Here is a 24,083-nt window from a genome sequence, read left to right as displayed (position 1 = left end):
AAAAAAATAGCTGGTCAGTAATAGGCTCTGTCAGAGAACAGAGAAGAGAAATTATCAGGCTCTCTGGAGGTACCAGATAGAATTCACCTTTCCCAGGTAAAGTGAATCAGGTAAAGAAAACATACATAAAGGCCTCTTCATTTTAAGATCTTATTGTCATTTAAATTTTAATATATTTAATATATTTGAATATTTGTGTGTTATATTAAATAAAAAATATACAAAATACTTTTAAAGGTGCTGCCTGTCATAGCTTCCTGAGAGGCAGAAAACGCAGAACATGAGCGTAACTCAGAAATTTTGAGGTAATCTGAGGGAATACTAGTGGACTTCAGCCAACACCAAATGTAAAAATGGGAGAGTTGTGTTTCTCTTCCAATTCACATGACTCATAAAGGTCTAAGACTTGGGGTTACATTCAGTCCAACTAGGTTGAGAAGAACGAACTGTTTGCCAGTTTCTTGTAATTAGGACAAAACAACCATTTCATATGGAAATTTCCTGGCTGCCATTTAATATCACAGAACAAGGCATAATGTGCTACATGAGTGAAAAACTGCTTAATAAATGGGCTAGTACACTCTGTCTTGCTGCAGATTCCCAGTCCTTGCTAAAAAGGGTTTGTCAGAGTCTACATCTGCACCTTTTGTCAAGTCCAGATACTAAGGCAATGTCTGCCACTTCAGGGGCAATGTAGCAAATTTCCCAGGTTGCAAATTTAGAAACAGATCCACAAACTAGAGGTGGTGATATCATTTGCAAAATTTTTCCCAATTTTTTTCCCAAATCTATAAATACCTAAGGCCAGATGTTCAAAAGTACTTTTGCAAACGTAAGTTTATTTGGGGAAGATTATAATTCTTCATTAGCATTGCTCAATCTGTTCAGTGCATGCTGCAGCAATGTTTTCCTTCCTCCCTAATCCCTCCTACTTCCTGTGGTAGAAAAGCTTGATCCATCCATATTTGGTGCTCAGTTCAGTGGAAAGTAAGTACTCAAGAGTCTTAAATCTAGCCCCATACCTAGCCTTCCAGGATTAAGCTTTGCTCAACTGTTCTTCCTCTGTATCCTGGTTTTCACTAAACCATTTTGTCAGTGTGAATGTTATGTTATCTCTGCTCTGAGAATAAACTACAGCAATTGACAGCAGCCTGGCTGCTTTGCTCCAGCAGGCCATCTTTCAGCTGTGTGGTGCTTAGCATGAGTAACTGTTTACCAGTACAGATATGTGTATAAACTTGATTTTATTTACATTTTCATTTGCTTTTTAATCTTACCAAAGTATCTCTCAGCATGAACTTCTGTGTCACAAAAGCAGTAGGTGTTTGAATGAACTATTCACTTACAGCCTTCACAATTTTAGGGGAAGCAGGAATACGTAGTTGGAAAAGCTGTGTTAGAGACCTATATGCTTTGCTTGGTCAATGCCCAATATAAAGGCAGTTTTTATTTGAGTCTCAATGATTATAAAAAAAGTTAAATAATCTGTCAGTACCATGAATTATGCATTTTATGTATATTTGGTTTCTAAATATTTGGACAGTTCAAATGATACAGTAAACAATGCTGACAATATAATGTAGGCCCTATTTACTGTTCTGCAATTCATCCTTACATGATGTTTCTTTCTCTACCTCTGCAGAATTATTCCTTAACCTCTACAGCACAACCCTATACTTCAAGTTCATTCATATGTGTGTAAGAGATGCCATTTCTTCTAACAGAACAATTTCTTTGTGTGTTTTCTTTTGTCTGATCTTTGAGTACTTCTATATATACTATCTAGAGACCAGGAGATGGCAGTAGTTGCTAATAATACTGTTATAAAAGAAGCCTATTAACAAGAGTTGAGAAGTGAAGTGGTTACAGTCAGAGGAAAGGCAAACTACACCTCTGCACGTGTGTAAAATATTACATGTCAAGCTATTAGTATTGATTAGTCTTTAAGCTCTCGAGTGGACAGGTAAAAAGAACTTACAAAAATTTGTGTTAAAGCATTTGGCCTAACAATTACTTTCTTTATTTTTAATGCAGCTATTAATATTAGCCAGCCTAGTTTCAGTGGAACAGATGTCTTTGGCCATACCTCATTCCTAGCTTATTCTGCAATCCCAGATATCACTTTCTACTATGAATTCCGCTTGAAATTTCAGCTGGTAAACCACCGTTCAGCTTTACAAGATAACTTGATATTTTTCACTGGACAGAAAGGCCACGGTAAGTTGTATTATCATCATTATCTATACTTACCTGCTTTCAGATATTCACAACCCACCGGGATGAGAATATACATAGGTTTCTGTGGATTCTTTTTATGATATAATCTCATTTGGAGGAAAATAATCTTTTCAATTCTTTATTGTTCTGTAAATGTAGGCAAAAACAATCAGATTCTCTAAATGTTTCCTGTCATAAAGGAGAAGTATAACAGCTTACAGTGATTAAAATTATCAGTAATTCCAGTGATGCCGGTAGCAGATTTCTGAACAAAATACATGGAAATCAGAGGGTTAAGAATCTCTTTGCCATCGCAAGCATAATTTCATTATTGATTACACTTATTTGGTGCCCAGTTTTGAAAGGTATTGCCCCTAATGTTCTTCCACTGATATTTACTTTGTTGGGAAATATACCCACCCCTCCATCCAGTGTGTCACAGCTACCCTGCCCACATTGCCTGTGTCCTCAACTGACCTGCCATAGAACCAGCCAAGAGCTACTGTGGTTGTCACAGCAGCTGTACTTCCATGGCCCACAGGAATCTCAACATTGAAATCCAGTCCTATGGCAGCCAAAATTGGATTCGGTGTTATATTTGTAAAATATTAGACTCCTCCACAATTAGAATTAAACCGCACTTAAGGTCAAGATAACACAACTCAATTGCAAGAAACAAAAATGGCTGGATCTACCAGTAACAGAAACTGCAGGAGAACTCCGGTAGTATTAGCCAAACTTCCTGCACTTTTAGGTAGCCCCATTCAGACCTTTGTGGCCTCTCTTACAGTCTAATTAAAGAACTGTGCTATAATTACACTAGTACTAGCTTTGCTTCTTCCTGTGGGAGTAAAGTTCTAAAATTTGTCAGGTAGGCATGTCACCAGCATTCTCTGGCATTTTTAGCAGTGTGCCATTTTGGTTCCATCAATCTGACATCATTCAATGCAGAGTTAACCCCAGCTAGCTATCGATAAGTTGTACTAGAAGCTGTATAGCAAAACATTCAGCTTGGTCTGCTTAAGGCAGCTAAGAAGCAGTACATATTAGTCTAATTATAACACTTGCTATAAGATTTTAATGATACCTTAGGTATCTCTGCACAGCACCCCACTGCAGCAGACTGACACAGCTTCAGCTTTCCAGTGGGGTAATATGGAAACACTACTTGCATTCTGTCTGTCTTAGCATTACTGTCAACGTGGATCCACAATATTGATGAAAACAGCAAAAAATTTCCTGAAATGTTAGTGTAGACATATAGTAGTCAGGGTAGAAACTACTTTTTACATAATAGGTCATTGGAAGCGTATTACTTATTTCTACCCTGTTCATTTCTGCAATTAGAACATGTGCTAACTTTGACATTTGGGGTTGTTGTATAGGATTGTTGAAGCCTACAAAGGAGATTTGGTGATGTGTCTTTAGATCTAAACCCATCACAGTGGGAGAATGATATAGGTACATAAATGTGTCTACTGCCCCACTAGATGCTTTACCATATCCAAAACATCACATGTGTTTGGCAGATATGGCCCAGTACTTATGGGATCCCTAAGCTTATGTTGAGCAGCATCAGAAAATTAATACTTCAGGAAGATGAAAGAGGGGAGTAATTATTATTTGTAGTTTTAAGATACTGAGTTTCCAACCTACATTATTAAAAAATCAGTTTTGGGGAGGCATTATGCTGTTACATATATATTGCGTAAAACAACTCCATTACCTCACAGCAATAGGATAAAGGGTATCCTTACTTTACCATGTTAATATGTTTGATATTTTTTAGATCTTTTTTCTGTTGAACGTTTGTACTTAAGTTCCTGTGCTCACTGGGACTTCATCTTCTTTTTCCCTGTGGTTGACTTAGAAGAGTCATTTTGTAGTGTAAAACAGATGCCAAACCATGTGCATTTCCTTCTCTGGAACCCTTATCTACAGAAATGTCTCACTGAGTTTAGCAGAATGAGTCACAGAAATAACACATATTCACAAGACAGTAGGAAATTTCCGCTGGTTTAAATGTGATTTCCTGGGTAGTGGATGACTTGTCACTCAGTTGTCTTTAGTCACTTGTATGTGATCAAGCTAGCACCTATTTAAAACTTCAAAAAATAATACCTGGAAGTAACTGCCCTCCAGCTAACACTCAATAGCAGACTGTGAACATGCTATTAATCCATTGCAATGCAAATTAATTATTAATCCATTGCAATGCTAACTGAAACACGTTAGCTTAGAACGGCTTGACAGTTGACATATTACATATGTGTAATATAATAAAGCTTTTTACTTTTCATTCTGAAGATCCTGTCAATTTTAGTTAGCGCAGCTCAGCGGATCAGTTGTACCTGAGTGTGCCAAGATACCTTGGTACAGCACGTGGATAAACAACCACAGGCTGATTTACTTAATTTATCAAGTTGATTGTACAAATTACCCACAAATTACCCTGGTACAAGGCTAAGAATTAAACTAGTGTAAGTGTACTTAAGCTCAAAATTTGCTCTGCTTCTGTAGAGCTGTAATTAAAAGAATGCAAGTTTTGTGAATCAGACTTCTGTTATGCGTTTTTTTCTGAACTTGAACAAAACATGGTCTGGCCTAGTTGATACTGCTCACTGAACTATATTAACACTATATTAACTGCATATAGGGCTAACAGCACTGGTGCCACATTTTATTTCCATGACAATCCCCAATTTTCCTTATCCTCAGTTCACTCCTGAGCAGTTTTTCCTTTCACTTACTAATTATTTATCATTATGGATGGAGGAAAGTTTGTCTTTCTGCTTCAGCTAGACAATTAGAAATGGTGCATGGAGTAGTCATTACCAGAAACATTTCCATCTAGTGACTCAGAAGAAACCAATGTCCCCATCATTACACTTTAATAATAATACTTAGTTCTTTCATAATACAAACATTAATGAATCCTCCAAATGTTCTTTTCAATGATAAGAATGAACCACAACATTCAGACAAATTTCTGCAATCCTGGGAACTGAATTTCAAACTGTGAGTACAGAAAGTGTAGGAGACTTAACCAAACACAAATCACACTAATTTTTCTATTGTCTTTGTTCAGTATAGAAGAAATGCAAATATGAAACTAACAGTATAAGTGGTGAAAAATAACCCTAATTTTTATTTTTCTTCAGTTATAATAAGAAAAACAATTAAAAAAAACCATAAATGTATACAAATGTTTGACTCGATTTCTTTCTGTTAAAGTCTGTTTCAAAAAGGCCTGCCTGCAAAATGTACACTGTAATGTCAAAGTCATTATGAAGTATAGTTCTTGCAGCCATATTTAGCAGAAATGAGTTTAAAAAAAATTGATGCCTCATGGTGTCATTTTTATTAACCAGAATAGTAGCATTCTGAGCTCATTATAGAGTCATCAAGAGGAAACCTGGCTTTCAGTATTTTGTATATTTTTCCTCATAAACGCTGTCATACAGTAAAAATATATTTCTGAAGTTGCATGTCAAATCATGGGAGGGCAGCAGAACACCAGCTGTTAGCAAGACTGAAAAAGAATGAGGTGCCAGACAAATTGCCGTGTAGCAGTTTTAATTATTTTCTTTTTAAATTAAATGGTTGGGGAAACTAAGCAACGCTCCTTTCAATTCCCGGAAAGCAGTGTCTCTTACCAAGTGAACTTTGCTTATTTCACAGGGAAGAGATGTTGTGCTATTGTTCTAACAAGTTACTTTTAAATATTAAGCAATAATGCTGTCGCCATGAGGAGCATGAGATTTTTCACAGCCAGTAAGATCTTGTTTAAGAAAGTATTTTTAGTATTCCATTAACATTTTCCCCTTTCTTCATTTCATCTGATTTCTCTTAGTTAGCATTTGCTTGTAGTATCCTACTTAACTCCCCTCTTCCTTGAATCACTCATCTGAATCACTGACAAAGAAACAAATGTGTAGACGTTGTTCTTAGCTTCCAGATTCCAAACAGCCAGCTTCCTTGTCTCTGGTCGTTTTTTCTATTACTATTTTTGGATTACAATCCTCGAGCCAGCTAGACTCTCACATTAATTCTCATTCTATATTCAATTTGAATTAATGTTGTGGCTAACCTTTTGTGAGGCATTATCAAATGATTTGTAAAACACAGATAAATAACATCTTCTCCCTCTTACTCCTACAAAGTTTGTAAATCAGAAGTCATCAGTGTTCTTATGTCTCATTTCGCTTAATACTGAACTTCTCGTAATAATCAGAAAAGCAGGCCTCTTCATTTCTCCTTGTCACAGTGCACACATGCCTTTCTTTAGGTCTCAGGTCCATGGCTGACTTTGGGCTTGGGATGAAATACTAGAAAAAATCTCCTGTTCTCACAAACCAGGCCCAAAGTTGCAACTCTCTGTATGAGATGTGATTAATTTGATATGTTTCACCCGTCCTGGGTTTTTGTTCTTTCCAGGGTAATTGCAACCATTGCCGTTAGCATGGAGTCTCTAAAAATCATTTATTTAGAGCAAAACCATTTTAGAGAGAAAGAGATCTTAAAAATCAATCATTATCAGAAAAAAATTGAATGCATAGTTTTTCTCTAAGACCTTTTATCTGACTCCTCACATCTCTTTTTACCCTAAGAAGTCATATTACTACTAATTTTGATTTCTAATTTCTTTTCCTAGTAAAATAAGCTTATATCTTTGTGGAAGCCAAGAGCTTATCTCTTGTCATTCAAATGTACCATAGGAGTTACTAGACAGAGTCCTAAATATGAAATTCCAATTGCATAACATTATTAAATGTCAGACTCTACTTATCAGGTTACATGCAGTGCTTGTAATATTATTACACCCTAACATGTTTAGATTATCATATAGCAATTTCACATTGTTGATACTTCTACTTGGAGCAGTCCAGTTATTTCCTGGTTATTTTCCAACATTGCTCTGCTGAAGGTGAAGTACACACTAAAAGAACATTTCTGTGTTCATTCACAACCTCTGTTACAGTCTCTGACCACAACGGGGTTTTGCCTAGTTTCCCCATACTGCAACAGAAGGTGCAGTGTCATCTGTATATAACAACAGTGCTGCCTGTCACCTTTTGGGTCTATTTGTTCAGGATGTGAAAGTCTTGGAGTATTCTGCCTTTAGAGACCACCCAGTTCCCTATTTGAGAGGCCACCCAGTTCCCTATTTGACTTCACCATAGCTGCAGTCAGCAAAGATGCTGGCTTTGGAGCAAGGCTATGCATGAACTGGATTCAGGAGGAAGTTTTTGACTGTGAAGCTCACTATATGCCTTGGTCCAGCATGGGCTAAATGTGCAGGTTTTCAGTGCGTACAATAGAGTAAAATGTAGTACCCCAGCCTTCTGGGGAGAGGGTAAAAACGGGTGCTTCGGTGAATGCCGGGAACCCTATATTTTAATCATTTAGTCATTTATCTTGATTGTAAGGGTTAAAATTATCTTATAGACTAATAGATGTTATATTTTGTATGGATGGTATTATAAAAGAAACATGCAACTTTGGTTACGTGTTTTTAATTTTGTATGTGAACTGAACATAATGAAACAAAGACGTAGAAGTACCTTTTCCATTGTATCATCAATCAATTGATTGCTTGCATCATGCAAACTTTATTGCATATCTATAAGCTCCATATAAGTCTGAAAGGAGAAAACTTAAATTATTCACTTGACTGGAAAGAAAAACTGTGAATATGAAGGTTTTCAAAATTAAAAGCACTAAAGCACGGATGGTTTCAAAGAGTCATCTAACTAAATTCAAGTGCTGCTGAGTGTGCTGTTTGCAACTCAGGCATGAGATTATTTATGTATATCCAGACTAAACATTTGCTCTCAGTGTAAATGATTTTTAAAGGATGTAACTGGGGTCTTACAATGTGAGACATTTAAAAAATAACTATATAAAAGTATACATTTTCAAAAGCTGGGGATTTAAAGATCAGAGAGTAAAAATAGCTTAAACTGCTTAATACCAAGTTTCCTTTGTTGCTCTCTTTGGGATAAAGAAATACTATTCTTGGTTCTCCCCCTCCCTTAAAATTATCTTTGTTTTGAAGAATTTCTGCCAATGACAGCATATGCAATGCTAACTGTAATGAAATCAAAGTATTTGCTGCAAATGTGCAAAACAATTGATTCTAAACTAAACATTTAAGAAGAGTTCAGAGAATGAAAACATATGACTGTTCTGACCAGAGACACTTCAGTGACAAATACTCTAGAGCTGATAACAGATACAGAAGCAGAAAAAGTGGGGAACAGAGCTTCTCAAAAATGTCTTGTGTGTTAATATATATTCTATGAAATTACCCACCTTGGTGTTCATAGCTAAGACCGTTAAGTCACTTAATTTATAACCTTGAAACTTTAAATGTTAAAACATTTTGGATTTGATTCTATTTGCAGTTACATTAATGTAAGAAAAAATTAAGTCATTAAAAATATGCCAGTGTAAAACTAAGGTATAGGTAGATTTCAACCTGTATTGAATCCTTAAATGAATGAATCAGAAATCAGCAGAAGTAATGTGAATTAAGATGGCCTGATTTCTTTGAAGTCTACTTGACAGTCTGTTTTTCTTTCCTCCCTTGGCATGGACAAGGAGTAAGATGAGAGAGTCAATAGATAGCAGAACAGTTAAAAGCTGTCTCATTCATAGAGATCACTATTTAATATTATTTTTGACATCAGGCCCAGTATAGTGTCATTTCTTGAATAGTATGGGTTCCATGTGCTTCGCTTTCCTGTAACAAAGAAAACATCCATCATTCCATTTCTCAGGATAACTATAAATAGAGCAAGAAATACCATTACAATAAAAATACAAGGTTGTGATGTTCATGATAGCAGTTATTCAATATGCCCAACATGCTTAGAGGACAAGCATGGTGCTGGATTGACATGACTTGTATACAGAAGATGAACCATTATACTAAGATGAGGAGAAGTTGAAAATGCCGAAATACACATACAATTTAATTAGCTAAAACTACAACCGTATCTGACATGAGTTAGACATTAAAACTTTTACATTGCTAAAAGAGCAATGTGACTGAACAGCTGATCCAAAGCCCACTGGAATCAGCAACAGACTTTCCACTGACTTTAACAAGTTCTGATTTTTTTTGCTTGGAAAAGATTACTGGCTGTGCAACACTTCACTTAAGCTTTGGAATTTGTTCATTAACTGCTTTCTGTGGTTATCAACTCTCAACTATAAAAGCTGTCTTTAGGATTTTATTTTTTTAATTTTTTAGAACGCTGCCAATGTTGCATTTCTCTGCACTTCATTTCCAAGGAAGTGTTTTAAAAATTTAGACAGCATTTTAAATAATGCTTTTTATGTCTGGATTGTTCCTACCATAGTTTTGCAGGTTGAATTACATAAGTACGTTGTGGATGCAGCTGAAAATAGAAACTTCGATAATGAGAAAAATCTTTCTACTTTTACAGTTTGGAAATCCTTCACTGGCAATGTGCCAGTGTAAATGAGGGTAGTGACATTTCACTGACAGTCACGAACAAATCACTGTAATGAAAATGAACAGTGTTCAAGTTTTATTCAACTTGAATGTAGTTGTACGTTTTCTACAATGGCAGTGTATTCAAACTATTCAGAATAGTCTTTTCTTAATATATATATTCATGCTTGATCTAAATAGTATCTGTAGAGAAATATCAAATGTGTGTACAGAAAAGGCAGACCACTGTTTTCCTTCTGTTTGCTAATATGGTGTGTTTGTTTACAGCATACAAGATTGTGACAGGAATATTGCAGGCTTTGGTCTTGAAACTGCAGCATGCACAGTGTCAGTGGAAGGAGGAGATACACAAATCAGTGCTTGTTGTGGGAAAAATCCCACCTCATCTTTTGCAGATAAAGCAGACTCCACACACACTTGGGGCAGTGGCATCAAGACACACTTCTGAAATCAGGACCACCATGTGGCATTGTGCAAACAAATAGGAAGAGACACTACCTTCCCCAAAAAGAATAGAAAATAGGAGAGCCTTATGCAAATAGAAGAAAACATCAAATAAAGCACAATTTACAGACAAAATTGGGCACTGAATTGCCTGAATTCACAGGAGAGTTGAAAAAAGAGATTCGGATCTCCTTGAATTTCGATGAGCGTATCCTAATCCAAGACTGAGACCATTCTTCCTTTTTATCCCAGCTCTTTTACCATACTAAGAGGACATGTGAGAGAGGAGGACTGAGGTTTGTAAGAAGAAACAAGCTGGTCATGTTTTCTCTAATTTTCAGTGGTTCTGCTTTTGCTTACATGTCCAGAGAATAGTCATGTAAAGATTCCAGTGCAAAAATCCATTTCCTTTGACACATGACCAGGAATATTTAGGGTTCTTTTAATTCCTGTTCATATGCTATACATTAGACATATTATAAACTCCTTTAAGTGTGACTTTTTATAGCATGGTACTTGTAAAGCACTGCCTACACTTAAGACAGCCTCACAAGAATAAGTAATAAATAGGTCAGGGAGAAATCTTGAGATTATTATTGTCATTTAAAAGGAAAGTGGCTGCTGTGAAACTGTGCTGGAAGAGAATTAAGCCATGAGCTATTCTCTCATGCAGATGCAACTCGGAATTTCATTTTCCTTTTTTAGGTATGATTTAGCTTTTGGAGAAAGTTGGGAATTTATTCATGTTGCAGGATGAGTGAACACCAAGTACAGCTAAATCCACCAGGCTCAACAGGGTTGGTGCATGTCGCCAACCTACTTTTGTAGGAAAAAGAACTTTCTTCATAAAGCATGCAAATATGTTTAAAAATCTCTGCAGTTGCTATTTTAAGTCAGCAGAAATACTGGTAATTTTATTACAAGTTAAACAGAATATTAAAAAAACTTTAAAACCTTTCTGGCTAAAATTTCCCGAAACTGATATATTTTCAGTGGATTTGGAGAATATTTTGTGCTTCAGTATTCACTAAATCCGGGAATAAGTATCTATTCTACTTTTGTTTTTCCAGGTCTGAGTGGAGATGATTTCTTAGTGTTAGGCCTCCGTAACGGCAGAGTGGTGTATAGCTACAATCTAGGTTCTGGCACAGCCTCAATCATAAGTAAACCACTTGATCTGACACTCCGTATTCATGTCATCTATCTTGGCAGATCTCTCCAAAAAGGCTGGCTGAAGGTAAGAAAGGAATTCCTTTAGAAGGATGGTGTTTAGGAAAAAGTGTTTCTTTTTCACTTTTTGAATGAAAAGTTTAAGAAATGTTTGGAGGATTGTCTTTATTAGGAGTTCCCAAATAGAGTAACTTCCTTTGTTGTAACAAATATAAATGTTTTCGTTGAAAGGTGGATGATCAGAAGAATAAAACTGTCACTTCTCCTGGGGGACTGGTTGGACTCAATGTCTTCAGTCAGTTTTATTTAGGAGGCTACCGTGAGTACACTCCAGAACTCCTACCAAAGGGATCTAGATTTAAGAACAGTTTTCAAGGTAAAGATTATACTGTTTTCAATTCCTCTTAAGATATGCATCAGATTGTTTCAGATGCCTATGAAATAGTGACATAAAAATGTTGTCTTAAAAAAAAAGAAAAACTAGAATCTGCTTGGCTGAGACTCATGTGGCTTTCTCCTTATTTTACTTTGATGACTATGAAACACAATGCAAGCAAAGGCTTTGCTAAAAACTTTTAGTACTTTCTGCTTCTGATAAAAATGCAAGTTCTACATGGCCTTATAATTTCTTCTTACCTGGCCTGTTCTACAGCATCACTCCAAAAGGGTTTCCTTTCTTTATGGGAAGGTAGTTTAAATTCTCCACCCAACTAGTTCTTAGCTATTCCAGCCATTATTGTTGTCAGTGCTGGTTTGGGTCGTAGTTTTCATGCTGAGTGCTACTTTCTGATACAACACGTTAAGATCTGGGTTTTTTTCAAGACATCACAGGCTGACGCTTGCTGGAATGGACCTCAGTAACCCTTGCAAAGAATGTTTCCATTGTTTATCTAACAGATAATAATTCCTATCTCCAAACTGACATTTGAAGCTCTGTAGAAAGCTTAATTCAACTGCTACTGGTTGGATCAACAATGATGCAAAGGATTTGTTCACAACGCTTCCTTATTTTCATTCCTTACTTCTGTAAAAATAATATGTGCTCCATGTTTGTGAGGTACACATGACTTTATTTTAAACACTGGACAACTTTAAAATGAAAATAAAATGTTTTACTATAGCAGAGCGTAATCCAAGTTCTCAATTATAAAATTGGAGACACACTATGGAAGACAAGCATAACAATAAAATTCACTTTCATACACTACACTCCATTTCCACTAAGTAATATACCTTGGATGGACCTCTGGAGGTTATTTAGTTTGACCTTTTGCTCAAAGTAGGGCTAGTTTCAAGTTAGACCAGCTTGTTCCATGCTTCGTCTGGCTGAGTTTTGAATATCTCCAAGGAATAAGATTCCACAGCTTCTCTGGGCAGCCTGCTCTCATCATTAACCACCTCACCACCTTTACTTTCTTACTTCTAGTTAGAATTTCCCTTTCTGCAACATGTGATTGTTGCACCTCATCCTTTTGCTGAGCATGTCTAAGAGAAATCTGAGTCAGTTTCCTCTCTAATCACCCACTGGGTAGTTGAGTCGGCAGTTAGATTACCCTGGAGCCTTCTCTTCTCCAGATTTGAAATATTTAAGCATTGTTTGAGATAGTCTAGAGCTCAGCTACCTTTTGAAACTCAGTGATTTCTTTGATATCTTAATTTCTTATGATGCAATCAACTTTTCACTCAGAAAGTCATATGACTTACATATCATCTGTCTCTTTTCCAGGAAGTATGGATTGCATAGTTACACCTTTCATAGCTTCTTAACAATTTGCAAATTGACAATCATAAAAAGCAATGTCTATATAAATATTTTAATAGTGTCAATATTTGTGAAGAACTTCTGGCTTTCTTTAGCGACATGTTAATGATATGGATGACCAAGTAGAAATTTCTAGTGTTTCACTTCAAATGTAAACCTTTTTTCCAGTTTTACAGGCTCCTTCTGTTGCAACCGTATTGTAATGACCAAATTTCTACAAATGCAGGAGGGACACCTTTCCACAAAATAAGATTTTTTTCTAAGTTCACATGCTAGTAGTTATTATGCTATATATTCATTTTTCTTACTGTTCCAAAAAAAAGCCCTATCTCAAAATCTTGTCAAATGCATAGCACCCTAACAGTTTTTTCTTTGTCTCTCTCGTTCATAGTATTAGGTTGCCCATACTTGTTATTTCATTCCATGCTCCAGTTCCCAGTATCAGCTTGTCTTTATTCTCCGGATCACATTGCTTTTCAAGGAAGCTACACTCTCATACCTCTGATTTCCCACAGCCTTTTATTGTCTAGGCAGCATTTCATTTGTTCTCCTAATTCAGAAATCTCCCCAGGTTCAACTGTCAGTCCTCAGTATCAGAAATAAATCTTCTCCATAGTCCTCCATAGTGGGAACTGCAGTACCACTAACACAAGGGCAAATTTGGAACCATTTTACTTCAGTCAATCTGGAGCTATAGGGAACCCACAGATAAACTCTAGAAGTGACAGTCAAGATTAAATTTATCTATTAGATAGTTGATTAAACCACTCAGAGTTTTGAGAAACTGCTGTTGACTCTGACTTTTATTTACACCATTTTGCTTCTAATACAAGAGTATATCTGTCCCTTTGTAAACAATCACTGTTGGATCAAGAAACATTGAGGTCAGCTTTGTTGCTGCTGACCTACTGTCCCCAGTGACAGTGTGCAATCATTCAGGATTTTTACTTGGTACAGCCACTGTTTCAGACCATTTCCTCCCTTATCTGCATGCCTTTAGCAGCTATTGTTCAGGTAATTTCCAAGGGGGAGGGGGGGACTGAAAATAAATGTCTTTAATAAACTGCAAATAAGGAGTCTACTCATAACTTTTTCTTGAAGTCCTATTTTCATTGAGTTTATTGATTTTAGAAGTGTTGGGCTTTTACAGAGCAGTGGGTAAAAAAAAATCAAACATAGTAACTCAGGCCAAGAAGAATGTGTCTCTTCATTCATGATGGAAATGCTTCATCAGAACTGTAACTTCTTCCAGCCAAAGCAACATTTCTGTCCATCAGTTGTCCTGCAGGCAGTTTCTCAGGACTTTTCATTGATCCCCACTTGGCACTGCTCCTCTATCAAGGCAGCAAGCAGGAGAATGAGAAGAACAGAACAGAGAGCAGAGCTAAGGGTGCAACAGAGAGAAAGGACTAGAAGGGCAGAACAAGTTTTAGGTCTTTTGTTACGATATTCACATTGTTATATCTTGATGGCATATTGCAAAAAGGAGGAGTTTCTTACAATGTCTGGGCACTACTTCCAAAATGTATGAGTGGCTTAGAACATGCTGCATCTGCTTGATGACAATCCCATTAAGATTTAAAGGAAGGGGAACTCTGTCAGCTATGAGGTGCATAAGCAAGACATGAATAGGTGAGGAAATCATAACATCAGTTATTTGGGTACTGGATAAAATTAAAGATTTGTGATGGTGCAAAATAAACTACAGGAAAGCCAGGATAAAGACAGAGTTTTGCTTGCACTTCTATGACTGCACCAAAGTAAAAACCTCGTTTGTTTCCACCAGGGCAGCCAGAGAGGGAGCAGCATAGTTTGGGATCTAGTGAAAAATGAGTGGCAGATAGCATTGTTGTTAGAAGGAAGGACTGAAGTAGCGAAGCTGTCAGAAGATTGGGTATTTAAAGTTGAGGAAAAGTTGATCAGCACTTAAAGATTTTTTTGATAGGTTGAAAAATGTTAAATGGTACCTTGAGCAGTTTTGGAAACTTTCTTAGGACCCTGTGAGAAGCTGATGAAACTGCTTATGGTAGAGCTCAAATGAAGCAGCCAAGTTGGTGTGGAGTTTGAGGTGCTCTGAACTTTGAGCGTCGTCTGAGTTCGTAGATCCTTGTGAGATCACAGGGGCCCTTGTAGAAGGGAACATGTTAAGATGGTTCATCTAAGTGATCTGCTGTATTCATTGTCCTGTAACAATGTAATTAAGAGAGCTTTGTGAGTATTCTGAGATCTTAATAGAACGTAACTGCAGCTTCTCTAAAAAGCCATTGTGGGATTTAGGGAGCAGCAAGTAATGTGGTCAAAGAAACTCAGTTGTGCCTGCTTATTTTAGACAGTCTGAAGTGGAGTATATGTCCAACTACTTTTCCGCTCATGTTCAGGTCTACACAACTCATCACTGTGACCCACCTACACAAAATGAGATGGTGAAGTTGGATTTGGAAAAAGGCAGAAGTTACGGTTGAATCTTCAAGCCTCACATCTCTAAAACAGGCAGAGAGAATCTGGTGTTAGGGAGAAAAACCTAAGGAACAGAAGGAAAGTTCTGTTGTTTGCTGCTCTGTGCTACCATGACAGCAGGGTGAAGGCTCCAGCCATAGAAGCAACTGATGGAGAGAGCCAGGGATTGCATTTTCTGGCTTCTGCAGTCATTTTAAAAGTAAGATAAACCCAGAACTCAGTTGAGATCCAAATGGATACAATTATAGCATTGTGATTAAAGTTTATGTTCATAATAAGCTGGAATAGGTTGAAAGCCTGCCAGGGCAAAGACTTCTTTCCTTTATTTTGCTACAACACGGATGTCACAGAAGATGCTCAGAAACAATAGGAAAGTGACTTCTGAGTTAGCTTTTAATTAGTGTTGCCTCTTGCATCACAGTTTACTGTGATTCATTGAAGCCCTCTGGTTGTTTGGACCAAAGCTGAGAGCAGCACTGGGTGGAGTCATTGTGTGGGCCATTTTCTCTTTTAAGGGGAACTGTTCAATACCTCACAATCAAGAAAAATAGGAAAAAAAAAGAAACAAAGTGCTTTAGGACAGGTAGGATTTTAGAAATGTGGAAATCAGTGCTGTATTCAGTAAGTGCATCTACTTGAGTAAGTATATCTACTTGAAAAATGCTTGCTACTTGTACTTTTTAGTTGAATTAATACCGGATGCTTACAACCAGGTAAGGGGGAGTAGCGAAAAGTTTGTGAAAAATTATTGCATGATAAGGATATATCAGAAAAAAAGTAAAATCATATAATGAAGTCATATTTTTTTGACAAGCTCTGAAGTTTTCTTAGTCCATTTTTGGACAGTTCTTTGGTCCGTTTTGAGTGCTGCTTGACTGGGGTGAAACCTATAAACTAAACTCAAGTGAAAAAAAGTTACAGACAGAAAACTCTAAGTATGTCTAAGGATCCACTAGGCGATTAAAAATGCGAAGGTAGTACATCCTCTGAGAGTGCACTGTCTTGCTGGTGTCTGATTTCAGCTAATTTACATCAGAATATGATCTTTGGGATCAAACTGAGTTTAACTCAAAAATGGCAATTAATTTGGAAATTTCTTTTCAGTTCCTAGTGCAAACTTGGCTGTGTCAGAAAACCTTTCCACTATTCAGAACAGTTGGCAGTCTCTCCTTAAAAGAGGCTCAGAACTGGGAGAGCAGAGGGAATTCAGGTCAGAAAGAAGGTGCATTCATTAGCTGATCCCTCTGCAGAAGGTTGCATACTGCCTGCTTGTGATATGACAGGCTCAAATTGGTAGGCTGAGTCCTTATCAGCATCCCACCGACTAACAGCATTAGAAAAAATACAAAAATTAACTGAAAAATTCAGCTGAATTCATAAAGCCAAGACAAACATCTCTCTAGAACTTACTATATGCTTTGTTTACACATGCGCAAGAACTGTTTCTAACCTAGATGTGATGCAGGTACAGTTAAACTAGCCATCACCACAAATGCCAGTTTATTTTCCATGATGTCCTTACCAGTTCTTGAGTGCTCGCTATGCTTTCCATTGTTTACACAGGGCTCTGGGCTGCTTTTGCTTAGTACTCTAGCAAGACTCAGGAGAACAGAACATGCCTTACCTGCCACTGATAAGCAGATGAAACATTAGTTAGGATTTACTCAGCATGTGGTGGGCTAAAATTAACAGTGTTAAAAGCAGGGAAAGGATATGATACGAAGATTGCAAATAATCATCCAGGTAGGTTATTTTTAAATAGCTTAATATGGTTTTTAAATTACTAGTTATGTGCCAGTTTAAACAGAAGTACAAACTGTGTGTAATAAGGGAAAAGCCTGTCTAAGAAAGAAACTTCTACTGAAGTTGTTCTAACTATAATTAAAATAGCTATGAAAGCTATAGATACTATATTTTGTTCAAAACCAATTATCTCATAATGAGAAAATCTCATACACCTTCAGCAGAATAGTCTGATAATCTAATGACAGCTATATTTCAAGAGTGAAGGAAAAAACAGAAACTTGGGGCTAAAAGGGAGAAACCTATCTCAGTATTTAGAAGAGTAAAGATTACAGATTCTATTGCTTTTCTCTTTATGTCCAACTTTTATATATGTAAGTTTGAATAATTTGGTCAGCAGTAAATTAATGTAAACAGTATTGCCTTAGAATAAGATGTCTTAATGCATAAAGCTAGATCCTAAAATGAATAGCTTGTAACTGTCCACTGAAGGCTCATGGGAAAATGTAGAATTCTAAGCAGTATATTAGGATATGTAAACCTACTCTGAAAACTTGACTTTCTCACTCTGGGCAAATAACATCTGTCTTACCTACAGAGCTACTGAGTGTCAGCAATTGGTAGTGTCAGTGAAATGTGAAACCCCTATTCTGTATCAGTTCTTTGTATAAAGATAATGTGGTCAAAGAGAGAAGTCCGAAAATTGTAAATGGTCAAAGGTATTTGCAAGTCAAACATCTTGATAAATGTACTAACATACTCAGTAAGATCAGAATTATAGCAACAAGTGTGAGGCACAAAGGAATTATTTTTAACTTTTTTCAGAACTATCACAGGCCTTGCATAGGAAATATAAAATTAATAATGAAATCCCAAACTGTGAAAGAGACAATGGAAAAAGTCAATATGTTCTTGTTATCTAATAAAAACTGAAGAAATAACCACAATTGGACATTCATTGTATCTTTCAAGTGGAAGTCTGGGTTTTATATGATTTCACCAAATCATGCAAAAATTCATATTAAGCAATTTAAAAATAGCCTAGTTTGATAATTACTTACAATCTTCATATCATATCCTTTCCCTGCTTCTAACACTGAACAGAGAGTCTTTGGCATCCACTTCTGAATACCTGCTACTCCCATGTGTTTGAGCATTGTGGGAATTCATGAAATCTCAGATAAACTGTATAAATCAGGTTTAGAAAGGTATGATCATTTCCAAACATGTAATTGCACTGGTTCAACTATAGTGTTTTAAAATCTGATTTTTAGTTTAAAATGGTATATATTTGTGTAAAGATCTGGATGACATTTCAAACTGCCTAAGGCTGCCTTTAGATCGATAGCTCTTAATCATTTAGATAGCCAATGTACATTTTGAAAAGATACTTAGAGTGTGATCCTAAACGATATCAAATATGGCATAGTCTTGGCTTCGCACTACATAAATAGGCATGTGGACCAAAAAAAGTGATTCAGAAACACTGATGAAATAAGTCAGACCTGTGAGTCTAACCATCCTGTGCAGTCACTAGGAAGAATGAAGAATCTCCAAAGGGGCAATCCCCGGAAAGCCCAGGCGATAACCAGGAGCTGCCTGGAGGTAGCCAGTAGGAAACAGCATACTAAACTCTGCTCCACTCTGAGGCTTTGGCTCCTCTTTTCACTTGAGCTACTGGTGTATTAGCAAATGAAACAGTATCAGAGCATGATGCGAGCAATGATATTCACTCATCTCTACAGAAAAATTCTTACCATGGTCCGTTAAATCTTTTTGATCTGGGAAAACTAACACATCAAGTAGTAGTTGACAATCCGTAGTCTGGATGCAGCTGTCCTGCTCAGGAAGCTAGTGAGAGTTTAGTAATGTAGATACGGCTAGACTGGATCGGTTGTCTGCACAACCAAGTAACAGGCCCTGGCGCTGTTTAGCTTACTAGTATGGATGAAACTTTTGGATTATTTCCTGAGAGCAATGGCCTGAAGGTGCGCATTCTTTAAAATGTTGTGGTCATGTGCTGTATAATCTTTATGTAACAGGGACTGAAGCATTCATTTAGGAAGAGGAGAATCTGGGTCTTTCAAAAAAGGAGGTCCTTTTCAAGTCCATATTCCCTACCTGCATTCTATTAGTCAGTGTTCTCTAGATTTTTATGTATTTTATATTAAACAGACTTTTTGACCATTGTCCTTCTTTTTCCTCTCTTTTTTGGCTGCTTTTGTCTGATGCAGATGCATTTCCACAAGTGCATGTGGATATAAACACAAAATTGCACCTACATCAGCCCTCAATCACTGACCCTGCTCTCTTTATGTTTCTCAAGGAGTGGCTTCTATTGTTATACTTGCCATTAAACAAAGGGTCTTGTGATCATTCACTCATTTGCCTGAACAGAAAGTAACCAGCATACCTTTAGTTCTTTGATGTCGTATGGCTTTCCATCTGTTGAAGATGTTCTGGTTTGGGGTGGCATTATCTTGTTCTTTGGTTTATTTTGACTTCCTGTATCTATTTTAAACTTCATTTCCTTTTTCTTTCTTCTTTTGAGGTTGTGTTTTTGATGTTCAAGTCCGCACTGACAAGAATCAAGAGTTTAAATCACCAGGGACTCCAGAAGGTCACCCCAATGCTGGTCGTAGTGTTGGACAATGTAAAGATTCCCCATGCAGTTTAATAAAATGCAGAAATGGTGGGAAATGCATAGAAAGTGGCTCTACTGTTTAGTAAGTATAAAATTATTTTTGTAGACTAAAACATACACTAATCTCTAGATTAATAAACCTGGTAATTTAGTGTCTTGATAACAAAAGTGTCTAGAAACATCTCATCTTATGAAAAAGGAAAAGAAACCATTGAGGGGTCAGTTCAGTTACACAGAGAATTTTAATACTATACTAATAAAATCAAGCCTAAAATACTAAAATTATTTTAGGACACCTTTTTTGGGTTCTTCTTCTAGAAATCCCATCATGGACCAGCTCTGTTCCTACTAAAGTCACTGGCACCCAGACTTACTATGAAATGCATGGGAAGAACTTCTATAAGAAAGTCACTTTTTAGAATTAAGTGAGCAGCCTAGCTAAGAGAGAACAAAATACCAAAATTTCTGAGAGCTTGAATGTCTTAATGTCTGAACATGGCTAATGAGGCAAAAAAAGATGCCTCCTGTTTCCTGGAAGTAAGTATTTTCATATGAGAACCCTTTCTCAGAGTAAACCACTGAATGCCCAACATTCTGAGCCTGCTCGAATTCTTAGGAGCTCACTTACCTAGCATGCATCCATTTTCTCTCCTGCTCAGTCTCTAATATTTACAGTTCTTTATGCCTCCAGTTGATATGTGTGGACACTTTGCTGTCTCTCAAATTCACCTTCCCTGGTCACTCTTCATGCCATTCTCAAGCGTTCATTCGCCATTGCCTTTCCAAATCTGCTGGCTGACCTGCTCATGTAAGGCCTTTTTCTTAATCCATTTCAAACAAAACAAGGTGGGTTAGCAAGGATCTCATACCAAAATTGTCTAAATTAGCTCAGTTCATAATATGAGCTGTTCAGCTGGCCTGCGTATGGGATAAGTGGTTGGGGTGGGGCAGAAATACCTTTAGCTGGAACTGAAGATGACAAGTCTATGGTCTTTCATGCCTTATCGCTAAGTCTAGATGGATCTTTTGTCCAGACTGTAAGGCATGAAAAAGGGAGGTCCATTTGCAGTTCCATATTGCTGTTGTGTGTCAGCACTTTCATCGTAATTCATCTTGTTTTCAAACACTTTATAACTCTTCTGTAAAACTTTGGCTGAGGAGCACTCCTGGTTTTAAAAGTATCTGCCAAGATTAGTTATTACTTGCTTCCCCCCATGTGCTTCCCCACATGCATTCATTTATTTACAGCTATTTGTGTCATTTTTTAAAAAAGAAGAACTGATTTAAAACATTTGAAGACATTGTCTGAAAACACTGCAGGCAGCAAGACAGATAAGAAGGCAAACACAGATTGTACACAGTGGAGTCCCTGTGTATGTAGATTCTTCTTCCTCTGAAGAGCAGAGTCCTTGAGGGAACTGCATTTACATTAAAATATGTTTAGTCTCCTGCAATGATCTTTCTCCAGAGGTTTTTGTTGTTGTTTTAAGCTATTTTTATGCCTTGCTTTCACCACCCACCAGAAAGTATGCAGTGCCAGTAAACTGTAGATTCAGTTACTATAGGGATAATGCTTTGAGTTAAATGGAAGCACAAAAGGAAAAGCAGTGAACTTTACATTCTGCCCAGCATCAGAGCAGAATACTTTGTTTTAACAAAATAAAGAAGAAAGATCTGAAAAACAAAATGAATTTTATGTTCAAGGGACAATAATATCCTTTAATGGCACAGAATCATATACAATAGAAAATTATAATAGGATAGTCTATGATGTGTTATGGCTACTGCATGTTGCTGAAATAAGAGACAAAATATGTCTTATGTGTACTTTGAACATGAGACATAATGGATGGGATTCAGATGCCTAAACATAAACGTAGATATTCTGGGGTAGACCATCTGGCCTTCAGCTGCTGTTTTGGAGGAACTCGGGTCTCACAGAAGCCCTCTGTTATATCTCCAAGCCTCATGCAGGCTTTTCAGTACCCTATTGCTTTTCAAATAGCACTAGCCATTTAGGTTTAGGCCATTAAATCATATCTTTATATAGTACAGGGATGCCTCATAAAATGAGAGCTGTTGTAGTTTCATTATTAAACTAGATCCAATTGGACTCTATTTTCAATGCAATGAACATATTTTTATAGATTGTAAGGGAAAAAGCATTTCTCTTTTTAATTGTTGTATTTTCAGTCAATAAAAGTTTTTACTTTTGTTGAGTGGATTTGCTCTCTAAGAAATTCTCACCCGCTTTGGCTTATTTAGTGGGACACGTTTGTAGTGTTCTGTTGTCCTCTTCATTTAAAAATAGCTAATTTCCTTAAAACTGTAATTTTTGTCTCACTTTTTGCCTTCTAGCCTGAAGATAGGCTGTTTTTCTTTAATGCTCTAGTTTTACACTGCCTCAGTTTAAAGCCACTTTTATTAAGAGACCCTCTTCATTGCTCAATGTCTTTCAATTTCAATACAATACATTTAATAAATATATTAAGAAATCTCCAATAGTTTGGATTGGCCTGATGGCCAATACAAGCCAATGTCCTGCAGTATTTGAGATATTCACCTAATGCTGACAGATGTGATGCCGGACCTAAGAGAGACTCATGGCCTTCTGGAGTAGTAGTTGGAGGCCAGATGAGATACCACAGGGAGTTTCAGATGGTAGCAGACATCTGCCCAGTCTCAGCTGGCCTAACTAATTAGGTAAACTAATTGACCATCTGATCTCCATTGAGTAGACACCCAATTTGAATGCAAACATCTAAATTTAGGTCCTCGAATCTAGATGGCTGAATCCCTTCCTTTCTGCTACAAGGTAATTTGTCTGACTTGATACCACATTTGCATAACGATAAAAAGTTTTGGGTTTGTTAGCATTGACCTATTTTAAACATGACATTTTCTATGTTTAATGTAGGAATGCTCTTTGTTTAGTGTAGGAAACCACATTAAATGTAAGCAAACTTTCCAATTTCTCAAAAATACTTTAGGACCTTTCGTTATTTCCCTACATTGGTCAAGAAATGCTTCCAGTTTGATTATGTGTGGTAAGGATTTTGTGTAGTAAGATACAGATATACTGCTTATAAGGTTTATAAAATGAAATTAATTTTCATGAATTTTTTGGATGCTATATTGTGATACAATAGATTTCAAGTTTAGTTCCTTAATCAACAGTGACTTGTATAGGAACTGTTACTTATTTCAGGGCTCAGTTTGGTTTTGTTCTGGGACTCTGAAGCTGGAAAGCCATTCTGTGAACTTTAGAGTATGACACTGCTAAATGTTTGCAAGAAACAAACAAACAGTTGACATATTAAAAATAAACCATATTTGAAGTTCCTAAATACAAAGGTTACAAAACCTGAAGATTTCCAGAATTCAGAATTATCTTTTTTTTTTATTTCTCTGGGAGCTGTGAATTTGAGAGTTTTTGCCTCCTGCACTGGCCCACCTTTCCATATATATGCTGTGCAGTGCACCTCATTGAAAATCCTGTGCAAAATGAAGGGATTCAAGATTATCCAGTTTCCTCTGAGGCAAGCTATCAAAGTTAAAAGCCTTCCTGTCCTTTCTCTACCTTAAAATATGTTATAGAAAAATTAAGAGACATTTTGGTAATTGCTCTTCAGAAACTCTAAAAGCCAGAGTATAGAAGATTCCTTTTAACTGTTCAAAAACCTGAAAATAGCAAAATATCTTTGAGTGAGATTTAGCTTTTAAGACACCTAAATTTAAAGTGTCTCCAGGTGAGCTAAGTGTGTAAGATCCTATTGTAGTCGGTGGAGGTCCAGGCCTTTCTAGCTGTTTAAGCAATGCATTCCAATGGCATATATTCTGTGGTACCTTTCCTGGACTCCATGGGGTGGTCCAGATGAACACGGGTCTTCTGCAGGTCTTCTTTCTTACCTGCTAGTTCCACACAGATCTCGCAGATGTACCATGGCATCCACATGGCATTAAATGTCTAAGTTGAGGTAACTGAATGTGGCCTCTTGTCATTACAGTCATAAGCTGACTGTATCCTATGCACGTATTAGTTGGTAGGCTGTACAGTCTCTGGTTCCCCTGACTAAAATAACACTAAATGTTGATGTCTGGGCAAAAGAATCCATCCTCTAGCTCAGCTGTAAATAGGTAAAATTAGGTATCTTGATTGCAAA

At 36.8% G+C, this 24,083-nt stretch overlaps 1 protein-coding gene across 1 annotated transcript in view; it reads left to right on the top strand.

The window, feature by feature from the left end:
* Window positions 1-24,083, top strand: part of EYS (eyes shut homolog) — a 909,330-nt gene that overhangs the window by 858,046 nt on the left and 27,201 nt on the right. The window contains exons 42-45 of the mRNA XM_064508633.1: window positions 2,035-2,217; window positions 11,215-11,381; window positions 11,546-11,690; window positions 19,828-20,002. Of these exons, the coding sequence (XP_064364703.1) occupies window positions 2,035-2,217; window positions 11,215-11,381; window positions 11,546-11,690; window positions 19,828-20,002 (670 nt within the window). The remainder of the gene's footprint in view (window positions 1-2,034; window positions 2,218-11,214; window positions 11,382-11,545; window positions 11,691-19,827; window positions 20,003-24,083) is intronic.

This window comes from Dromaius novaehollandiae, chromosome 3 (assembly GCF_036370855.1).
Source record: "Dromaius novaehollandiae isolate bDroNov1 chromosome 3, bDroNov1.hap1, whole genome shotgun sequence".
NCBI lineage: Eukaryota > Metazoa > Chordata > Aves > Casuariiformes > Dromaiidae > Dromaius > Dromaius novaehollandiae.
The sequence above is the reverse complement of the archived record's forward strand: the minus strand, read 5'-3'. Positions and strand labels throughout refer to the sequence as shown.